The 20,472-nt window shown below is 44.9% G+C and overlaps 1 protein-coding gene across 1 annotated transcript in view; it reads left to right on the forward strand.

Annotated features, from left to right (window-relative positions):
* Window positions 1-8,710, forward strand: part of GPAT3 (glycerol-3-phosphate acyltransferase 3) — a 28,716-nt gene extending 20,006 nt beyond the window's left edge. The window contains exons 8-12 of the mRNA XM_083458883.1: window positions 1,465-1,520; window positions 3,659-3,744; window positions 5,715-5,843; window positions 6,450-6,529; window positions 7,623-8,710. Of these exons, the coding sequence (XP_083315009.1) occupies window positions 1,465-1,520; window positions 3,659-3,744; window positions 5,715-5,843; window positions 6,450-6,529; window positions 7,623-7,743 (472 nt within the window). The 3' untranslated portion in view covers window positions 7,744-8,710. The remainder of the gene's footprint in view (window positions 1-1,464; window positions 1,521-3,658; window positions 3,745-5,714; window positions 5,844-6,449; window positions 6,530-7,622) is intronic.
* Window positions 8,711-20,472: the final 11,762 nt, after the last annotated feature.

The following is a 20,472-nucleotide window of genomic DNA, read 5'->3' on the forward strand; positions in this document are numbered from 1 at the left end:
AGACAGTTAATTATGAAATTATTTTGAGGTTTAATGAGTTAACTGTGTATATTTCGACAATTTTTCTGATGTACTTTATTGGAAAGGGAAAAATAATCATTAGTAACAATTTACACAATGTATTTAACTAAAACAATAACATTATAGCATATGTATCCATGTTTGTTAACGGATGTGGTTAAACAATTATTTTTTTTAAACTTGAGTTTTAGCACACATGAAAAACGTAAAACAAACCCTTATTTCCTGATGAATAGCCTTTGGACTATAATGTAACTTAAATCGAAAATTATATTTAGAAAGATTTTTCCTCCAAAAGGATTTTATTTTAAAAATAAAAAAAATCTGATATATATAAACATTGTTTTTTAAGCACCCTGGTCTGCCTTATCTCTGGGCAAAACTGGCAAAACAGCCTCGGCCCAGTATACCTGAAGGAACATCTCTGTCCCCATCGTTCTGCCCAGACACTGAGGTCTACCTCTGAGGGCCTTCTGGCAGTTCCCACCCTCCAAGAAGTGAGGTTACAGGGAACCCGGCAGAGGGCCTTTTCGGTAGTGGCGCCCACTCTGTGGAATGCCCTCCCATCAGATGTCAAGGAAATAAACAACTATCTGACTTTTAAAAGACATCTGAAGGCAGCCCTGTTTAGGGAAGTTTTTAATGTTTAATGCTATATTGTGTTTTTAAGATTCGGTTGGGACCTGCTCAGAGTGGCTGGGGAAACCCAGCCAGATGGGCGGGGTATAAATAATATATAATATTATTTATTGCTTGTTCAAGTGCTGGCTGGAGTGAAGCAGCTGCAAAAGTGCTTTGCAAACCCACATGCAGCTCCTTGAATATCCCGGCTTACTAAACCAAACCCCTCTGGCAAGTCCATGCAGCTGCTTTGCAGCCACTGCCAACAACATAAATAAAAATAAAAATATTTATTTATACCCCGCCCTCCCTGGCCAGAGCCGGGCTCAGGGCAGCTAACACCAGTAAAATTACAGTAAAAACATAATAGGAAAAAAAACCCAATTTAAAATACAGGTTAAAATGCAATTTAAAACCTTACCTTCCTTCTGTTGGTAAAATTTCTTCCAAACTGAAATGGTGCTTTGAAGAGGAGGACCTTGAAAGGTACCTCCCGATCTGAGAACCACTTGGCCCGCTTGACTCTTAAATATTTCACTGCATAGCACAGAGCTAAACTAGACAATTCGCTCTCGCAAGGTGTTGCCAATGGCCTCTGGCTTGGATGGCTTTGAAAGAGGATGTTGTCATCAAAGGCGACTGCTTGTGGGCTTCCCATGGTGGCATCTGGTTGGCCACTGTGAGAACAGGATCCGGGATTAGACTTTAGACCTGATCCAGCAACCCTCTACTTATGTTCTGAGTTATTGGAAACAGATTCAATTCCAAGAGACCCTCTTGAGTACTGAGGCAAAGACTGAAATATTTCTCCTTTTCTTTCAGGTTGAGGGAACATGTTGCGGATAAGGAGAAGCTGCCCATTTTAATTTTTCCAGAAGGTAAAACACACACTTCTGTTCCCTCATTTGTGGGTTAATAACAATTACGATACGATACGATACAGAACAACGAAATTGAAAAATCTACATCAGACATTCAAAAACCAACACGCCTGATAACCCAGCTATCCCAGCCTGGTTAACCCCCTAAAAACTCTGATACCCCATAATTAAATACAATATACTCCCATAGAGACTACCTTACACTGTGTTTAAAACCAAAATCGTATTTGGATAGAAACTGTTTCTCAGGCGGCTAGTCCTAGTCTTTATAACCCTGAACCTTCTTCCAGAAGGCAGAAGCTGAAAGAGATCATTTCCGGGGTGCGCACTATCCTGCACTATCTCTGCAGCTTTCTTATGACACCTGGAAGCATAGATTTGATCCAAGGTGGGAAGAGTGCATCCAATTATTCTCTCCGCAGTCTTTACAACCCTGGACAGCATTGTTTTTCCCCTGACCGTGCAGCTCCCAAACCACACACACAGACCATAAGTTAATACTGTCTAAGTCGTGCTTGAACTCTTCCCTCGCCGTGAGGCGTTCCCCTCAGGTTGGTTACATCAAATTCCTGTGAGAACATCCTCTCTTGTGACAGTCTTATGGAGGAAAACAGCAGAATATGACCGTAAACAGTGAGATCGTAATATGAGGCCCATCTTTGTTTGCCTCCTCCATGGCAACACAAGAGCAGGCCTTATCTGTGGTGGCTCCCCGTTTGTGGCATGCTATCCCCAGGGAAGTTCAATTGCCGCCTTTCATTAGGCACCAGGCAAAAGCATTATAACCAGGCCTTTGGCCTAATTTAACTATCTGTGGCTACTTAGATGCAGGCCACAGACATCCCATGCAGATACAAGAGAAATAAGTTAATTTCTTATTTTCTCTTGGTTTTCACATGTCTGCATGGGGTGTTTTTGTCTGGGTGGTTGTACGCTGCTTTAGTTTGCCCTGGGCAAGGTAATGCGACAATTCAACAAATAATAATGATGAATACATAAATAATAAAGGCGATGTGGCTGAGCTTTTCTCTGCCCTTGCCCCTGTCCTGCCCCCTGATACGTGGCTTGACATCCAGCATATACCCCTTGTCAGGGGAGTCTTTAGTGTATGTGCCGCCAGGGTGCAAAAATCTGCCCAGCACCCCCAAATTTAGTTTAGCTCCCAAATTAACTTTTACAGTGGACGCTTGGGTTGTGAACGTGATCCGTGCGGGATGTACATTCGCAACCAGCATCTGTGCATGCGCGGGTTGCAATTCGGCACTTCTGCGCATGCACAAAGCGCAATTTAGTGCTTCTGTTGCATGCGTGACTGCCGAAACCCGGAAGTAACCCGTTCTGGTACTTCCGGGATTTGGCGGTCCATAACCTGAAAAGACGCAACCTGAAACGGCTGTAATCCGAGGTATGACTATTGTGCTTATGTCAGACACCATGCTTACGCCTTATCTCTTGTTCACGAAAGAAGGGAGGGAGAAAAAAACACTTTATTTTTAAATCTATTTACTGACAAGCGCCACCGTGGTAAATGACAAGCACTGCCTCTGGCACGGCGCGTCTTTGGTAAATGAGTGCACAAAGTCGAAAGTCCTTTAGTGAAGCAGGTATACATTTCGGTAATACCTAGGTATATATGAATTTTGTTTTTCTAGCTTGATCAAAATTATTATTTCATAACAGGTAGATAGTTAAGAGCTTAGGCGGCTTCAGTGGCAGGCGCCTGGCTCTCCCCAGAATTTGGCGCCCAGGTGCCCTGCAACCCCGGGTAAAGATGGCCCTGCCCCTTGTGTAGACGTTATTGAGCTGGTTGAACCCATGGCCTGGCTTTGCATAAGGCAGCTCCCTGTGTTCCTTTGTCATTCACGGAACAACTCCAGTTTGCACAATGGAACTTGCCCTCCCTCTTCTTCCCCAACTTCCCACCCCTAGCCCACAAAATAAAAATAAAAATGTGGTAGGGATGTAAAGAGAGAATAAAGATCCATTGAGCAATCAGAAGTCCTGGCATGATCGGGTCAACTTAGTTCAATACAGCCTTCTGCAACTCAGGACTTTAATGCCTAAGGCGAATAATGTTCCATCAGGATTTGTGTTTACTGATTGCTCTGTCTTTTATTTATTTTTTAAAAAACCAGGCACTTGTATAAACAACACCTCGGTCATGATGTTTAAAAAGGGAAGCTTTGAAATCGGTGGCACAATCTACCCAGTTGCTATCAAGGTAAGAACAAGCAAAAATATTCTAGGTTCTAGAAGGTTTTCTAGCCAATTCTAGCCAGTTCCTAGGACAGCTATTCCTAGTGCCCTCCGGATGTGTTGAACTCCACGTCCCATCAACCCTGATCACTGTTGGGATACTGCCAGGGAGACAAAGTCCATCATGGCCCCCAAGCCGGCTGCCGGACGATCCATCGATCTCCCGTAGATACAGTATCAGCAATTAGCGACACGAGTTTCCAGAAATAGCTTGCCACATTCCAGAGCTCATGCACACTCTATCAGCAGATAATTCACAGCAGAAGTTGCACGCAGGAGAGCATTATTTACAAGTTTTATTCAGCGTTGATCAGAACAAAGAAAAACATGACTGCCTGCTTCAGTGTCTACGACACACAGAGAGAAACGAAAGCAACAGAAAACATAAACATCCTGTGAACAGAAAATGCGCAGACTCTGTGACTCACAAAGCCTGCTCCCTTTTAAGGTGGAACGGAAATATCCTAACAATCACAGGCTACGTTGGCTGAGGCCACTGGGAGTTGGAGACCAGCAATGTCTGGAGGACAACAGCTTCCCCATGTTTTCCCAGCAAGGTGTGGCTGCTGCTGGATCTCATGGACTCCAACACAGGCATGGAAGTCTGGAGATGCCTCCAGACAGGTTCAGGATACATTAAACTGGACAGAGATGCAAGTGAGATCCAGTATCAGGAAGCTCAGCTTCCTCCAGCCCTGAGCATTGCTAAAGAGGGACTGGAGAGAGGAATGAATGAAGCGCAACCAGTCTTTTCCTGTTCTTATATCTGAAAGCAGATTTGTCTCTTTCCAGGGAGCAGTGTGCCATAAACCCATGGCACCAAGTCCAGTCCAGTGGTACCTCGGGTTAAGTACTTAATTCGTTCCGGAGGTCCGTTCTTAACCTGAAACTGTTCTTAACCTGAAGCACCACTTTAGCGCCACCGGAGCACGATTTCTTTTCTCATCCTGAAGCAAAGTTCTTAACCCGAGGTAGTATTTCTGGGTTAGCGGAGTCTGTAACCTGAAGCATCTGTAACCTGAAGCATCTGTAACCCGAGGTACCACTGTACTAACTAGCTACAGACCACAGTCAAACCTCGGTTGTCGAACGTAATCCGTTCCGGAAGACCATTTGACTTCTGAAATGTTTGAAGACCGAAAACTGAAAGTGGAAGCCTCAATACAACCGGGAGGCTTGACTATAATTAGCCAGCTCCCCCCCCACCCCCCATTTTTTATTCATTTTATAACACAAATAACCAACACAAACAGAAAAAACAAACAATACAAACAAATTCTTACCTTATCCTTATTTTTTCTAAACATTGTTAGGTGGGCTTCCCCAAGTCCCCCCTATCTGATTTTCATTTTACCTCATCTTTAGCAGTTTACATCTATCATAATTTTTAACAATTTTTTAAAATCATGTTTACTTTTACCATAAAAATCTTCACATTTTATCACTTACAAATAATACTATTTTAAAACACACTATCTTCTACTTCTAACCCTACAGCCTATATCCACTTCCAAAGCTATTCTAAGATTTAAATATTAACATATCTTTTCAGATATTCTTTAAACTTTTTCCAATCTTCTTCCACTGTCTCTTCTCTCTGGTCTCGGGGTCTCCCAGTCAGTTCAACAAGTTCCATATGTTTCATCATCTTCATCTACCAGCTCCCCACCACTCATGAATGCTAACCTTGCAAGCCAAATGGGGGTAGCCTGCCGGACCTCATTGTGCCCATAGGCGAGAGGTTGTCTCGCTACTGGCCTAATGGTTGAACCCCCATCCCACCCTTAGAGCTCTTGATTAACTTCTCACAGCTCCACACCGTTTGGGAATTTCTGCTCCCTTCCTTGAATGCTCCTTCTAACACGGCTTGAGAACTGGCCCTTTTCACGTTGGCCGTGAGCGTGACTCTCAAACGCTGTCCTCCTCCCTTTGCAGTACGACCCCCAGTTTGGCGACGCCTTCTGGAACAGCAGCAAACACGGCATCGTCAGCTACCTTCTGCGAATCATGACCAGCTGGGCCATCGTGTGCCACGTCTGGTACCTGCCGCCGGTGACGAGAGAGGTATCTGCCGTTTTTGCATTGTTGGTGGGTTGGCACAGACACTGCCGTTTAAGAAGCAGGAGGAACGGCCCATATTGGTGCCTTTATAACTTTTGGGGGCAAGCTAACCAGGGATGCAAAGGACGCGAATGGCGCTGTGGGTTAAATCACAGAGCCTAGGACTTGCTGATCAGAAGGTCGGCGGTTCGAATCCCCGTGACGGGGTGAGCTCCCATTGCTCGGTCCCTGCTCCTGCCAACCTAGCAGTTCGAAAGCACGTCAAAGTGCAAGTAGATCAATAGGTACCACTCTGGCGGGAAGGTAAACGGCGTTTCTGTGCGCTGCTCTGGTTCTCCAGAAAGCGGCTTAGTCATGCTGGCCACATGACGTGGAAGCTGTATGCCGGCTCCCTCGGCCTGTAGAGTGAGATGAGCGCCGCAACCCCAGAGTCAGCCACGACTGGACCTAATGGTCAGGGGTCCCTTTACCTTTTAACCAGAGATGCTGTTTTGATTGTCAACCCCCTTCTCTCCCTCTCCTGGCTAAGCTTGAGAAGTCCGCAGTTGACTTCCTTATTGCATTTATATGTGGGTTACAGACAACTGCGTTCTGTTTCTTTCTTTGCAGGAAGGAGAAGATGCCGTTCAGTTTGCTAACAGGGTGAAGTCTGCTATCGCTCGTCAAGGAGGACTTACAGAATTGCCCTGGTGAGAAAAGTTAGACTATGTCCAAGAGAGAAGAGAGAGAGAGAAATTAGAGAGTACTCTGCAAAAATTTAGTGCCTTAAATTTCAGCAGTAGGTGGTAATGACCTAGAATTCAGTTTGCCATTTGTCTTGAATGCTTTAGTTGAGATTCCTGCATTGCAAGGAGTTGAACTAGACGACCCTTGTGGTGCCTTCCAGCACTACAGATCTATGATTCTAGGAGTAACAGTGCAGGCCTAACCAGGTCTGCTCAGAAGTAAGCCCTAATCAGTTCAATGGTGCTCACTCCCCAGTAAATGGCACTTAGGATTGCAGTCTTGATCTCCTCTGAGCACTGCCTACAAATGCAATAAAGGTAAAGGGACCCCTGACCATTAGGTCCAGTCATGACCGACTCGGGGGTTGCGGCGCTCATCTCGCTTTATTGGCTGAGGGAGCTGGTGTACAGCTTCCAGGCCATGTGGCCAGCATGACTAAGCCGCTTCTGGCAAACCAGAGCAGCGCATGGAAACGCTGTTTACTTTCCCGCCAGAGTGGTACCTATTTATCTATTTGCACTTTGACGTGCTTTCGAACTGCTAGGTTGGCAGGAGCTGGGACCGAGCAACGGGAGCTCACCCCGTCGCGGGGATTCAAACCACCGACCTTCTGATCGGCAAGCCCTAGGCTCTGTTGTTTAGACCACAGCGCCACCCGCGTCCCTAACAAATGCAGTAGTGTCCCTAACAAATGCAGTAGTGTCTAGCTGAACAGATCTACGATTGTAATGACTTTTGGTTGTGCAACGACCTTCTCCTTTCACCTCTCTCTCCACATACCCCTTTAAGTTCCTGCAGTCCTTTGTAGCATATCACCTGGATAGCTCAGTTGGTTAGAGCGTGGTGCTGATAATGCCAGGGTTGCAGGTTTGATCCCTGTGTGGGACAGCTGCATATTCCGGCAGTGCAGGGGGTAGGCTTTCAACCCTCCAATTCTATGATTTGGGGAGAGAAGAGGGAGACGTTCTGTTGGGAATCCTTGCGCTAGCCAGCCTTCTTAGGAGTGCCATCATTATTCTGCTTCATACATTTCCCTTTCTGCTCTGTTCTTTTAAGGGACGGAGGTTTGAAACGAGCCAAAGTCAAGGAGACTTTCAAGGAAGAGGAGCAGAAGAACTACAGCAAGATGATAATAGGAAATGGAGCCTTGTCGAGTCGACCAGCAGACTCTGACTGATCTCTTCTGGCAGACGCTTTCCATGCCTCATCGCTATAGAAACGTGTGGATTGTTTCCCCCCCCCCATTAGAAAAGAGAAGAAATCAAAGCACCAAGCGTGGGGAGAGCCAAGGCATCGCTTTGTTTTCCCTTCAGCTGTGGCTTGTTGGTTTTGCCACTGTCCGCCGGTGAATTCTTGCTTTTGATGTCTGGGAAAAGAGGACTGGATTGAAGCAGAATGGAAAAATCCCAGGCAGCAACTTCTGAATGTTTGCCCAAGGGGGATTGTAGATAATGATTATAATAATAATAATAGTAATAAAAATCGAGCCCTAGTTATGCAGTTTGTACAAATAACAGTCAACGTTGTTTAAGTGGTTATGGAAAGTTTGGGAAACTCCTCTACGGTCACTCTGATGGATTGCTGTGTGTTGATTGTTTGAATAGGTGGTCTAACATTTCGATGGCTTGTTTTCGATGGGTGTATTTTTGTTGTTGCCGAGAAGTTTTTAGGGAGGAAGTGAATGTCATTTAGTGTTACCAGGATGAACAGCTAGAAAAATGAAACTTTGACTGGTGGCTATTCTTGACAGTTGCAGTGAGGAACCAAAACAGCCTGCAGACATTGTTTTTATTTTTGCTCTTTTAAAAAGGTTGCTTCTTATAGAAATCCACTCCATCTTTCAGAAGAACTGTCTGGGAAAAATGTTTCATCCAGTCTGGGGGGCCATTGTCCCACCCCTTGCAGAACAGAGAAGAGCAAGTGGTTGAAACGCTCAATTTTTTAAAAAATCGCTCTTCTCCCTTTGTAATAAAACGCTAAAAAGTTGGAAGGGGAAAAAATACTGGAGGTAAACAGTGTCTGATGAAATGCCCTTCTTCCATGGTCTGTGTTGGCAGCAGCCCTATATGTGTATCTGTCACTTCCTGTATGAGAAATGTTATGTTGCCTTATTGTAAATTGAAATAAATTCTATATTTCTACTAGTGGTAGCATTAACCCCCCCTTTTTTTTACTCATTCCCCACAGCTGTGCATGGTCCGCACTTAAAATAGAAACCTGGGCCAAGGTCACCCAAAACATTCAGCTTGTATGAATTATGCACGTAAAATACCCTTTACATAATTTTGTCGGGAGAGACCAGACAACTAATAGAAGCTCCTGGAGCCTCAGCAATTGTATTTCCCTTGTGGCTTTTGAGAGTTTGCCCCTGTGTTGCCACTCTCAAGCATATCTCCGTTTTTTAAAAAACTGAAGATGAGCTACATGGGAAGCTGATTTTTGTAATCAAGATTGCATATTGTTTTGTGCTCATTTTCCCTGCCCCTGTTTTCTCCCATTTACCCCCCCCCCCGAATGAAGACCTGTACACACCATACAGGGAGAGACATCTGATCACGGAGGCAGGTTTAATTTTAATTTTTTGATTTGGGATGTTTGTATTCCCACCCACCCCATAATTCCAGTTTGAAGATCTCCCAGAGTGTCTTTCGGCTCCGCAACCAATCTAGAAGTGATGGCCATACGCTCTCCCTTTCAAAGCTCTTGGTTATTTGATCAACAGATTTTTGGGAGGCCATGGGGACCTTTTAATTGGATTGTTTTGCCACCTGGCGTTCATGGGAAATGCCTGTGGTTGCTGATGACCCATCACTCATGTGCACCCACCCTTCACAAACAGACGCAAGGTTCTCCTTTTTTGACCCTCCACCTGCAAACAACTTAAATTGGGCGAGGGTACTGATGCTGTAAATGTGCCAGCAAAGGGACGCGGGTGGCGCTGTGGGTTAAACCACAGAGCCTAGGACTTGCCGATCAAAAGATCGGCGGTTCGAATCCCCGCGGCGGGGTGAGCTCCCGTCCGGTCCCAGCTCCTGCCCACCTAGCAGTTCGAAAGCACTCCTAAGTGCAAGTAGATAAATAGGGACTGCTTTCTAGCGGGAAGGTAAAAGGCGTTTCCGTGTGCTGCGCTGGTGCTGGCTTGCCAGTTGCAGCTTCGTCACGCTGGCCACGTGACCCGGAAGTGTCTTCGGACAGCGCCGGCTCCCGGCCTCTTGAGCGAGATGAGCGCACAACCCTAGAGTCGGTCACGACTGGCCCTGACGGGCAGGGGTACCTTTACCTTTACTCATGGGAAACACCTGTGGGTGCTGATGACCCATCAATCATGTGCACCCACTATTCACCAACAGACGCAAGGCTCTCCTTTTTTGACATGCCACTTGCAAACAGCTTAAATGGGTTCTTGGTATGAGCTTTCGTGTGCATGCACACTTCAGATATCTGAAGAAGTGTGCATGCACACGAAAGCTCATACCAAGAACTAACTTAGTTGGTCTTTAAGGTGCTACTGGAAGGAATTTTTTATTTTGACTATGGCAGACCAACACGGCTACCTATCTGTAGCTTAAATGGGGCGAGGGTATCGATGCTGTAGATGTGCCAGCGAATTGGCCCTTCAGGCTGTATCTCTTTTCGAGGAGGGCATAGGTGGAATGGAGAACTCTTGCTGCTTGGATTCCAGAGTGTAGCACAAGGGAAAGGAAGATGCTGTCCATCATAGCCCAGCCAGTTGGATGGGATTCCCTGACTGTACTTTGTGGGGGCTGAGCAGTTGGCAGAGTGCAGGGCCTCAGCGTGGGCATCCCACGGTCTTGGGTACCATCACAGGGAAGACCCCCTTTCTTATGTAGCCTCTGCAGACATGGGGCAAGGATGCTGATCCAGATCTTAAGCCTGGCAGTGTCTGCATAGGACATGCATGGGCTGGAAGATTTGGAATGCACTCCTGCAAAATGCAGTGATCTCACAGATGGCTTTAAAGGAGAAATAGACAAAATTCATGGAGGGAGAATGACTACTAGGCATGATGGTTAGGTTCTAGTTCCACTGCTGAGCAACATGCTTCTGAAATACAGTGGTACCTCGGGTTATAGACGCTTCAGGTTACATACGCTTCAGGTTACAGACTCCGCTAACCCAGAAATATTACCTCAGGTTAAGAACTTTGCTTCAGGATGAGAACAGAAATCGTGCGGCAGCAGCGGGAGGCCCCATTAGCTAAAGTGGTGCTTCAGGTTAAGAACTGTTTCAGGTTAAGAATGGACCTCCAGAAAGAATTAAGTTCTTAACCCGAGGTACCACTGTACCAGTTACTGGCAAACCCTCTCTGCTGAAGTGGTACCTATTTATCTACTTGCACTGGTGGACAGAGTCCAGTTTGCATCTGATTGGCTACTCTGAGACAAGGATGCTGGACTAGGTGGACTTTGAGTCTGATCCAGCAGGGCTGCTCTTATGTTGGTAAGGTGGTAAAAGGTAAAGGTAAATAACCCCTGTACAGTTAAATCCAGCCTAAGGTGACTGGGGTTGCGGCGCTCATCTCACTTTCAGGCCGAGGGAGCCAGTGTTTGTCCACAGACAGCTTTCCGGGTCATGTGGCCAGCATGACTAAACAGCTTCTGGAGCACAGAGCACTGTGATGGAAACCAGAGCACACGGAAATGCCGTTTACCTCTCCGCTGCAGTGGTACCTATTTATCTACTTGCACTGGCATGCTTTTGAATTCCTAGTTTGGCAGGAGTTGGGACAGAGCAACGGGAGCTCACCCCGTCATGGGGATTCGAACTGCTGACCTTCCGATCGGCAAGCCCAAGAGGCTCAGTGGTTTAGACTACAGCACCACCTTCATGGATCAGGTGCAGGCAGAAGATTCCTGTTAAGCTCTTAATTCCACTTAACTGACCACTGATTTCCATGCAGCATTTCAAACTTGGTGAGGAATATCTTTGGGATACCTGTTGACCTCCTGTGCTATACCAGTGTGGCATAATGGTTAGAGTGTTGGACTAGGACCTGGGAGATCAGGGTTCGAATCCCCCACACCCAGCAATGAAGCTTTCGAATCCCCCACCCCCAGCAATGAAGCTTGCCAGGTGACCTTTGGCAAGTCACCATTTCTTAGCCTAAACCTACCTCTTAGGGTTGTCGCGAGGATGAAATGAGGAGGAGATCTTTGGAAGATAAAGGTGGTATATAAACGTAAAAAAATAAAAACTGCAAATAAGTACAGTGGTACCTCGGGTTACATACGCTTCAGGTTACATAAGCTTCAGGTTACAGACTCTGCTATCCCAGAAATAGTACCTTGGGTTAAGAACTTTGCTTCAGGATGAGAAAAGAAATCGTGCTCCAGCGGCGCGGCAGCAGCAGGAGGCCCCATTAGCTAAAGTGGTACCTCAGGTTAAGAACAGCTTCAGGTTAAGGACGGACCTCAGGAACGAATTAAGTACTTAAGCTGAGGTACCACTGTATTGGTGAAATGGCAGGAGAACTGAAGGGCTTCCCCCTTTTTCAATTGCCTGCAGTCTGGTTTCTGCACTGGTAATAAGCATAACAGACAAAGCAAGAATGGGGAAACAGCATGTTGGACTACAATTCCCATCAATCTGATGTTGGACTACAATTCCCATCATCCCTTATTTTAATTTTTGTGTGTTAAAAAAAATTAGAAAAAAAATCTTGGAGATTTTTAAAATATCAACTGTTTTACAGTAAAAATGCTTTTGTAAACTTTCCTCATCTTTGACCAGTGGCCATGCTAGCTGGCATTGATAGGAATTGTAGTCCTTTAGCTGGTGGTGTGCAATTGCCATCCTTCCCATCCTTGTTTTAATGGGTTACTAATGCTATGTAAAACTGGTTTAAAGAAAAGACTCCAACATATAGCAATGCGCTTTCAGGACAGGGCTTTGAGGCAGAAGTCTGAGGTCCTACTCTGTGGCGAGGCCTCTAGGGTCAGCAGTAGGGGCTTAACACATTTTGAAGTAAGCAAAGGACCACAGCTCAGTGGCAGAGTGCATGGTCTTGTGTGTCAAAGGTCTCAGGTTCGATACCTGGTGTCTCCTTGTAGGGCTGGGAAAAGTTCTTGGCTGAAACCTTGAAGAGCTGCTGCCCCTGAAAGTAGTCAATTCTGAGCTTGATAGACTCAGGAAAGCAGTTTCCTATGTGTTAAGTTGTGGGTGAACATATCAGACAACCCAGCGATTCTTCAGACAGCTCTTGTTTATTCACAGGCCAGAACAGAACTGAGTTGAAGGGTTCAGCCAACTTGCTTATATAGAGCTCAACTACAACGCAACAGTAACAACTTTCTGTAACTATCCAATCACTGAACGTCACTTTCAATTCCTTATTTGCATATGTGGACCTGAGTGAAAACTATCTACAGTATCCCCCTGCTGGCCCAGGGTGAGAACTTCAGTACATAACACTATGTTTCTATATTACTGTGCAAATAATATACGTACATTGTGGAACGGTCTCCCTCGGGAGGTTGTGGACTCTCCTTCATTGGAGGTTTTTAAGCAGAGGTTGGATCAGGGGTCAGCAAACTTTTTCAGCAGGGGGCCGGTCCACTGTCCCTCAAACCTTGTGGGGGGCCGGACTATATTTTGAAAAAATAAATAAATGAACGAATTCCTATGCTCCATAAATAACCCAGAGATGCATTTTAAATAAAAGGACACATTCTACTCATGTAAAAACACACTGATTCCCGGACCATCTGCGGGCCAGTTTGAGAAGGCGATTGGGTCGGATCTGGCCACCGGGCCTTAGTTTGCCTACCCATGGGTTGGATGGTCAAGGATGCTTTAGTTGAGATTTCCCTTCCAACTCTAAAAGTCTACGATTGCCATCTAAAGAGCACAGGGCCGTCTTAAGCATATCCGGCGCCGTGGTGCAAAGATCCCTCTGTCGCCCCCCCTTTCCCAGAGTTGACCTTTTTTTAGGGCTGGAGGAGGCGGACAGCGGCTGGAGGGTGGGTCCTCCGGCGGGGAAGAGGCAGAGGCAGTTTCCCGGCTCAGCTGGCCGCTTTGTGCCGCCATGGCCACGGCAGGCAGCACACCGAGTGAGTGGGCCTGTGCTGAGCGTTTCGGCGCCTTCAGGCTAAAAGGGAAAAAACTGAGCCGACGCTCTGTGGGAGCAGCGCATGCACCCTCACTAACTCACTCAGCGCACTTGTTTGGTGTTCCCTGGACTCTCGCCTGGCGCCCTCAAGAACTTGGCGCCCTGGCGTCCCGTGCTACTAGCCTCTATGGGTAAGATGGGCTTGAAAGAGCACACCCCACCTCCAGTAACAATATTAACTCTAGAGTCTAAAATGACCCACCTGCACCACTACTTGAGGCATTTCCCCAAAACTTTAGCCAGCTCCAAGCCTGCAAGCTTTTAACAAAGACGGATCTCTCAGACACCTGTTGCCGTTGTGAAATGAATACAGTGGTGCCCCGCAAGACGAATGCCCCGCAAGACGGAAAACCCACTAGACGAAAGGGTTTTCCGTTTTGGAGGTGCTTCACAAAACGAATTTCCTATGGGCTTGCTTCGCAAGACGACAATGTCTTGCGAGTTCCTGCTGGGTTTTTCCCCCCCCCCCTTTCTAAGCCGCTAAGCCGCTTATCAGCTGATCCGATCAGCAGATAAGCCGCTAAAAGCCGCTAATAGCGCTAATCCGCTAATCCGTCAATGGGCTTGCTTCGCAAGACGAAAAAACCGCTAGATGAAGAGAATCACAGAACGGATTCTTTTCGTCTTGCGAGGCACCACTGTAAGCTTCATTTGCACAGAATGGTGACCAGCTGAGGCATCAGTTGCAATAGATCAGTGGTTCCCAATCTTTTTTTGGCCATGCCCCACCTAAGCATCTCTAAAATCCTGATTCCTCCCCACCCAAGTGACAAATAATTCCTATTATTCAAAAAGTGAACTCCTATTCACGTGCAGGAAGCCTAAAATGCCTTTCATGGTTAATAACACATTCCCGAATTGCCCCCCTTAAAATTCAAATTGCCCCCCTTTCCCCCCACATTAGGAACCACGGTACTAGATAGAGCTCATGTAGGAAAAGCTGACTGGGTCTAACATATGCCTTTGAATGCACACATGGCAAGATCCAAGAGAAACTCAGAATAAACAGATGCAGCTCTTTTGCCACAAGGTGGCAGTGTTGTAAATTGTTTTATCCAAGAGCCAAGCCAAAAGCAAAGTGTGTGGTTTTGTATATACCCAGAGGACCTTTGATTTGAATGCATATACGAGTGCTAGGCAGAAAATAACAAAACGATGGAATTTTATGGAAAAATCCATTTTGTTTCCTCCATTTGCTTCTCACACTCCTGTCTGCATTGCAAATGTTACAAAGCAATCTACGGTTAAAAAACCTGGGAGGATGCAGCTATCAGCCAGGACTTTGAAGTCCCACTAATTTCAGTGGCACGGTCTTCATTCACACTCTCATTGAAATGAATGCACCGAACCCCTTGATTCTAACTACTATCTCATGTCCCAAATGTCCCAACCATTCTTACATCATATTTTATTCCAAAATGTCCTTCCTTCCCTATATTTATGGCTTTTCTAAGTAGGTAATCTACATTTCTTTCTTGTCTTTGTCACAACCTTTGCACACATTTTCAGTTAGTACCACATATTTGGCGTAATAAATTGAATTCAAGTAGAACCACGTATTTGGCATAATAAATTGAATTCACATAAAAGCACAAATGCAAAGGTATTTGAACACCTCAAACATTTTAAAAAACCATAAAGGCGATCCTACAATTTACAAAGGTTTACATGATCTACTTCTCTGCGCTACATGTTTTCAAAGCAGAGAATAAAAATGCAATGAAAATGATAAACCATCAGCTAAAATTTTTCAAAAAATAATAATGAATGGACGAGAAGACGCATCTACCAGCATCTCCTATATATATTTTTGGGAATTTATTTGCTCTGCATTTAACGCCTCTTAAGATACCACAATGGAATTTTGCATGGTGGTTCAGGAAAATAAGGAGCAGATTTCGGTCAATGTTTGGATGCAATTGGATGTCATTTTATTATTATTGTGTTTACTGTAGTTAGGAGACCCCTCACAGAGCTACAACTCCCAGCACCCTAAACACACAACAGTTCCCATAATTCTTTATGAAGGAACTATGACAGTTAAAAGTGGTTTAAGAATGCTTTAAATTGACAGCTAAGTTCTACTCAGAGTAGCAATGTTCATTAATTTCAGTGGGTCTAGTCTGAGTAAGGCATAGTTGACTACTACCCACAGCATGGATGCAAGTTTACTCACAGGTAAGAGTCATTCTGTGGCGTTTGCGTAAGAGAACTCCCTGCAGAATTGCACCCATAATCTACTGCAAGCTTTAAACTGAAGGGGGAAGAAAAAGAAAAGAAAGAATCATGACCTCAGGATCATAATACAGACTCCAAATAATGTTTGCCATCCCCATCTTATTAGATTGTCTGTACTATTTTTATTTCATTTTTTTATTATTTGCCGAATAAAAATCCATACAAATGAAATCCAGGCGTACCCAGTAAATAATAACGAAAAGGTAAATTTACTTTATGAAGAAGCCGGTGCTTGTAAGACCTCGTTTTTGAATGACACTAACTTCCCTGCTCACCGAGCTAATTCAGTCAATCAGACAGTCTCGCTCCCTCCCTCCGTCTCCCTCACAAACAGACATCATATCAGCCTTCAATGCTCTGTCGTCGTGAGCGTGACCTCTCTTTAAATGGGTTCTTAAGAAAAATTGGTTTAAAAAGAAGAGAGGGAGCTGAAGGACACGTGGCCAACAAGACATAGAAGTGGTTTAATTCACTGTACATTTCTTTTTGGAAGAAGACTTCATGCTGCTGAGGCCCATTTTGTCTCCAGTTTCAGGGGTGGTGTCTGAAAAAGAAATATTTGGGGGGAGCACAGAATGGAAGAAGTGTGTTTCTTGCATACCCTCCAACATTTCTCCAATGAAAATAGGGACGTCCCATTCCATAATGATAATTTTACTATTTATACCCCACGTATCTGACTGGGTTTCCCCAGCCACTCTGGGCGGCTTCCAACATATATAAAAACATAATAAAACCAGTGCTTTTTTTTCTAAAAAAAATGTTTAGGGGTTCTCTCATTTTGACTAAAGAAAAACACAATTTTATAGTTATTGGGAAATATAAATACAGTAAATGGACGAAAGTACAAAGATTCACAAAATGTATAGGGGTAACCGTCCCCCCAGAAAAAGCACCTCAGAAAACATTTAAAAAATCTTCCCTATACAGGATTGCCTTCAGACAGCTCAGGGGTCGGATAATTCCATACCTTCCACCATTTCTCCAGTGAAAATAGGGATGTCCTAAGGATGAGGGGAACATTCCGGGATCAAATCAGAAACCGGGATGGCTTCTCCAAATCAGGGATGTCCCTGGAAAAAGGGAAACTTGGAGGGTCTGTTCTTGGCCAGGGGTGGAGGGAGAACGCTTTGTCCTGTATTTGTCCTACATTAAAAGAAAGAAAGAAAGAAAGAAAGAAAGAAAGAAAGAAAGAAAGAAAGAAAGAAAGATACAGTGGTACCTCGGGTTACAGACGCTTCAGGTTACAGACTCCACTAACCCAGCAATAGTACCTCAGGTTAAGAACTTTGCTTCAGGATGAGAACAGAAATTGTGCTCTGGTGGCGGGAGACCCCATTAGTTAAAGTGGTACCTCAGGTTAAGAACAGTTTCAGGTTAAGCAAGGACCTCCAGAACGAATTACCGTATTTTTTCCTCTATAAGACTCACTTTTTCCCTTCTAAAAAGTAAGGGGAAATGTGTGTGCGCCTTATGGAGCGAATGCAGGCTGCGCAGCTATCCCAGAAGCCAGAACAGCAAGAGAGATTGCTGCTTTCACTGCGCAGCGATCCCTCTTGCTGTTCTGGCTTCTGAGATTCAGAATATATTTTTTCTTGTTTTCCTCCTCCAAAAACTAGGTGCGTCTTGTGGTCTGGTGCGTCTTATAGAGCGAAAAATACGTTAAGTTCTTAACCCGAGCTACCACTGTACTGAAGATAGGTGGGCAGACTTAAAGTCCATCTGGAGGGCAACAGGTTGGAAAAGCTGGTCTAGGGGGTGGGTGGTCTTCTCATCCTCCTTCTGCCGCCACCTATGATGAGTTTGGCTATGACATTTTACCTTCTTGCTCTCCAGTCAAAGAGTTACACTAAGTGTGGGAGTTCTTTGGCCCTCTGGGTGTTGCAGAACTATCATCTCTCTGCCCTGCCTTTCTTGATGTCATCAGCTGATTTGCTGTGCACAGAAGCTGAGCACCTCTGACTCTCCTGCCTCCCCCAAAACCTGGGAGCTGCAAAAAATGCCACTTTAAAAAAAACAAAACAGTGGTGCCCCGCAAGACGAATGCCTCGCAAGACGGAAAACTCGCTAGACAAAAGAGTTTTCCGTTTTGGAGGTGCTTCGCAAAACGAATTTCCTATGGGCTTGCTTCGCAAGACGACAATGTCTTGTGAGTTCCTGCTGGTTTTTTCCCCTTCCCCCCTTTTTCTAAGCCGCTAAGCCACTTATCAGCTGATCCGATCAGCAGATAAGCCGCTAAAAGCCGCTAAAAGCGCTAATAGCGCTAATAGCGCTAATAGCGCTAATCCGCTAATCCTTTAATGGGCTTGCTTCGCAAGACGAAAAAACCGCTAGACGAAGAGAATCACAGAACGGATTCTTTTCGTCTTGCGAGGCACCACTGTAGTAAAATTTATTTCATATTTAAATAGTGTACACTAATAAATAAAAGCATAGGTATCAATATGAGGGAATACAATGCCAACCTCTTCATCACACATATCCAATTACTTTACTTTATAATTTCTTTTCCACATATACTAAATCAGTAATTACATATATTAAGCCTTTAATCCTTGCTTTAACATGTTATATACATTTCAATTAGTTTCCTAATTCTTTTTTTGCCAAGATTTCCCCTGAGCCATAGGATTGGACTCTATTACCGAGCTTCTGTTTTTATAGCACTATTTTGCTGGTTTTTCTCTTTTCTCTTTTCGTGAAAACGGCTGAATTGTTTTTATGTTGCATTTCTGTACAGCACTTAGCGATTTAAAAAAAATATATTAAGTGGTTTAGTTAAAAATGCTTTAGTCAATAATCTAATTCAACTCATCACACCTACAATAGAGTCCTTAATATAATATCTAAAAATGAACTCAAAATAATGTATTCAACCTCCTTTTCATCCTCACTCCTTATTTTTTATAAGTTGATTTTGCAGATTTAATTCATTTCCAACTCTTTATTCCCAATCAATGACTCTTGGTACTTCTAAATGTGTATATTATATTTAGATGAATGTTACTGTGTTTTTTGTAAAAGTGAAAATGATAAATACATATTTTTTAAAAAAACTCTTGGTACTTCAACTATTTCCCCCCTGTTGCACTGCTAACATTTTTGCTGCCATCAGAAGGTAATGCAATAATTATCTTTTTATCCCTAATAAAATTCTAATAGGATCTAATGAGAGATCTAGCCCTGCAATTTCCTCGTTCTTCCTTTTTGGAGGAAGTTGCCCAAAATAAAACGTTTTCTCAAGTTGTTCTGTCCATTTTCTGCATTCAGTATGCGGCTCTTTTGTTTTTTGTTTTAAACCAAGCTTTCTTTAGGGAAAAAAATCCACTCCAAACCTCTTGAGAGTGTTTTCTGTTAAGACTGAGCACATTTATAGCTGTTTTCCGTTTGGCATTTCAAAGAAGCCACCAGAGAGACGTTTAATATGAGGATAGTTTCAAAGCAATGCGACAGAGCTGGCATTAGGTAAGGTAAAAGGTAAAGGACCCCTGGACAGTTAAGTCCAGTCAAAGGCGACTATGGGGTTGTGGCGCTCATCTCACTTTCAGGCCGAGGGAGCTGGTGTTTGTCCACAGACAGTTTTCCGGGTCATGTGGCCAGCAGGACTAAACAGCTTCTGGCGTAATGGAACACCGTGACAGAAGACAGAGTGCATGGAAATGCCATTTACCTTCCCGCCAGAGTGGTACCTATTTATCTACTTGCACCGCCATGCTTTCGAACTGCTAGGTTGGCAGGAGCTGGGACAGAGCAACGGGAGTTCACCCCATCATGGGGATTCAAACCGCCGACCTTCTGATCAACAAGCCCAAGAGGCTCAGTGGCATCTCTGGGCAGATGCCTGCCTGTGGCGCTCTGCTGGGGGGAAGCCACTGTTTTAATTTCCCACAATGCCCCTGACAGAAACTTGTCCTGGGGCATTGTGGGAAACTGAAACGGAGGCTGGACTCGCCTCACTCACTGCTGCGGGTGAACCCAGCAGAGGACCTGAAAATAAAACAAAATAAACTACTTTGTTCCTGAAGGAACACTTTGAAAAGGGAGTGAGGGCTGTTGAGGATGGCATTTAGCAACCTCACTTGACAACTAACCTCCTTCCCACAGCTGCTACTTCTTCTGTAGCTCTTTTGCCCAACGGGTACCACATCTCAGTGGGCAGATTTAGCATGGGGGCCTTTGGCTGCTGACAGGTAACACAGCTCAGGGTGAGCCTATGTACGGCCCTGAAAATCACAAGTAGGGAGAGCACGGTTGCGCTCACGTCCTGCTTTGGGGGCTTCCCATAGACATCTGGCTGCACACTGTGGGAAAAGGATGCTAGATTTAGATGGACCACTGGCCTGATTCAGCAGGTTCACCTAATGATGTTGTCGGACTCCAACTCCCATTAGCCTCAGCCAGCATGGCCTATGGTCAGGTAGGATGGGAGCTATAGTTCAACTGCCTTTGGAGAGTACCACATTGGCTACACAGCTGCAGTTGTTTGCTATGAAGATCATCTCATGGAAACTCAAAATCTAGTTTTGCAACATCCCTGGC

The sequence above is a fragment of the Podarcis liolepis genome (assembly GCF_965112155.1).
Source record: "Podarcis liolepis genome assembly, chromosome: 9".
Lineage (NCBI taxonomy): Eukaryota > Metazoa > Chordata > Lepidosauria > Squamata > Lacertidae > Podarcis > Podarcis liolepis.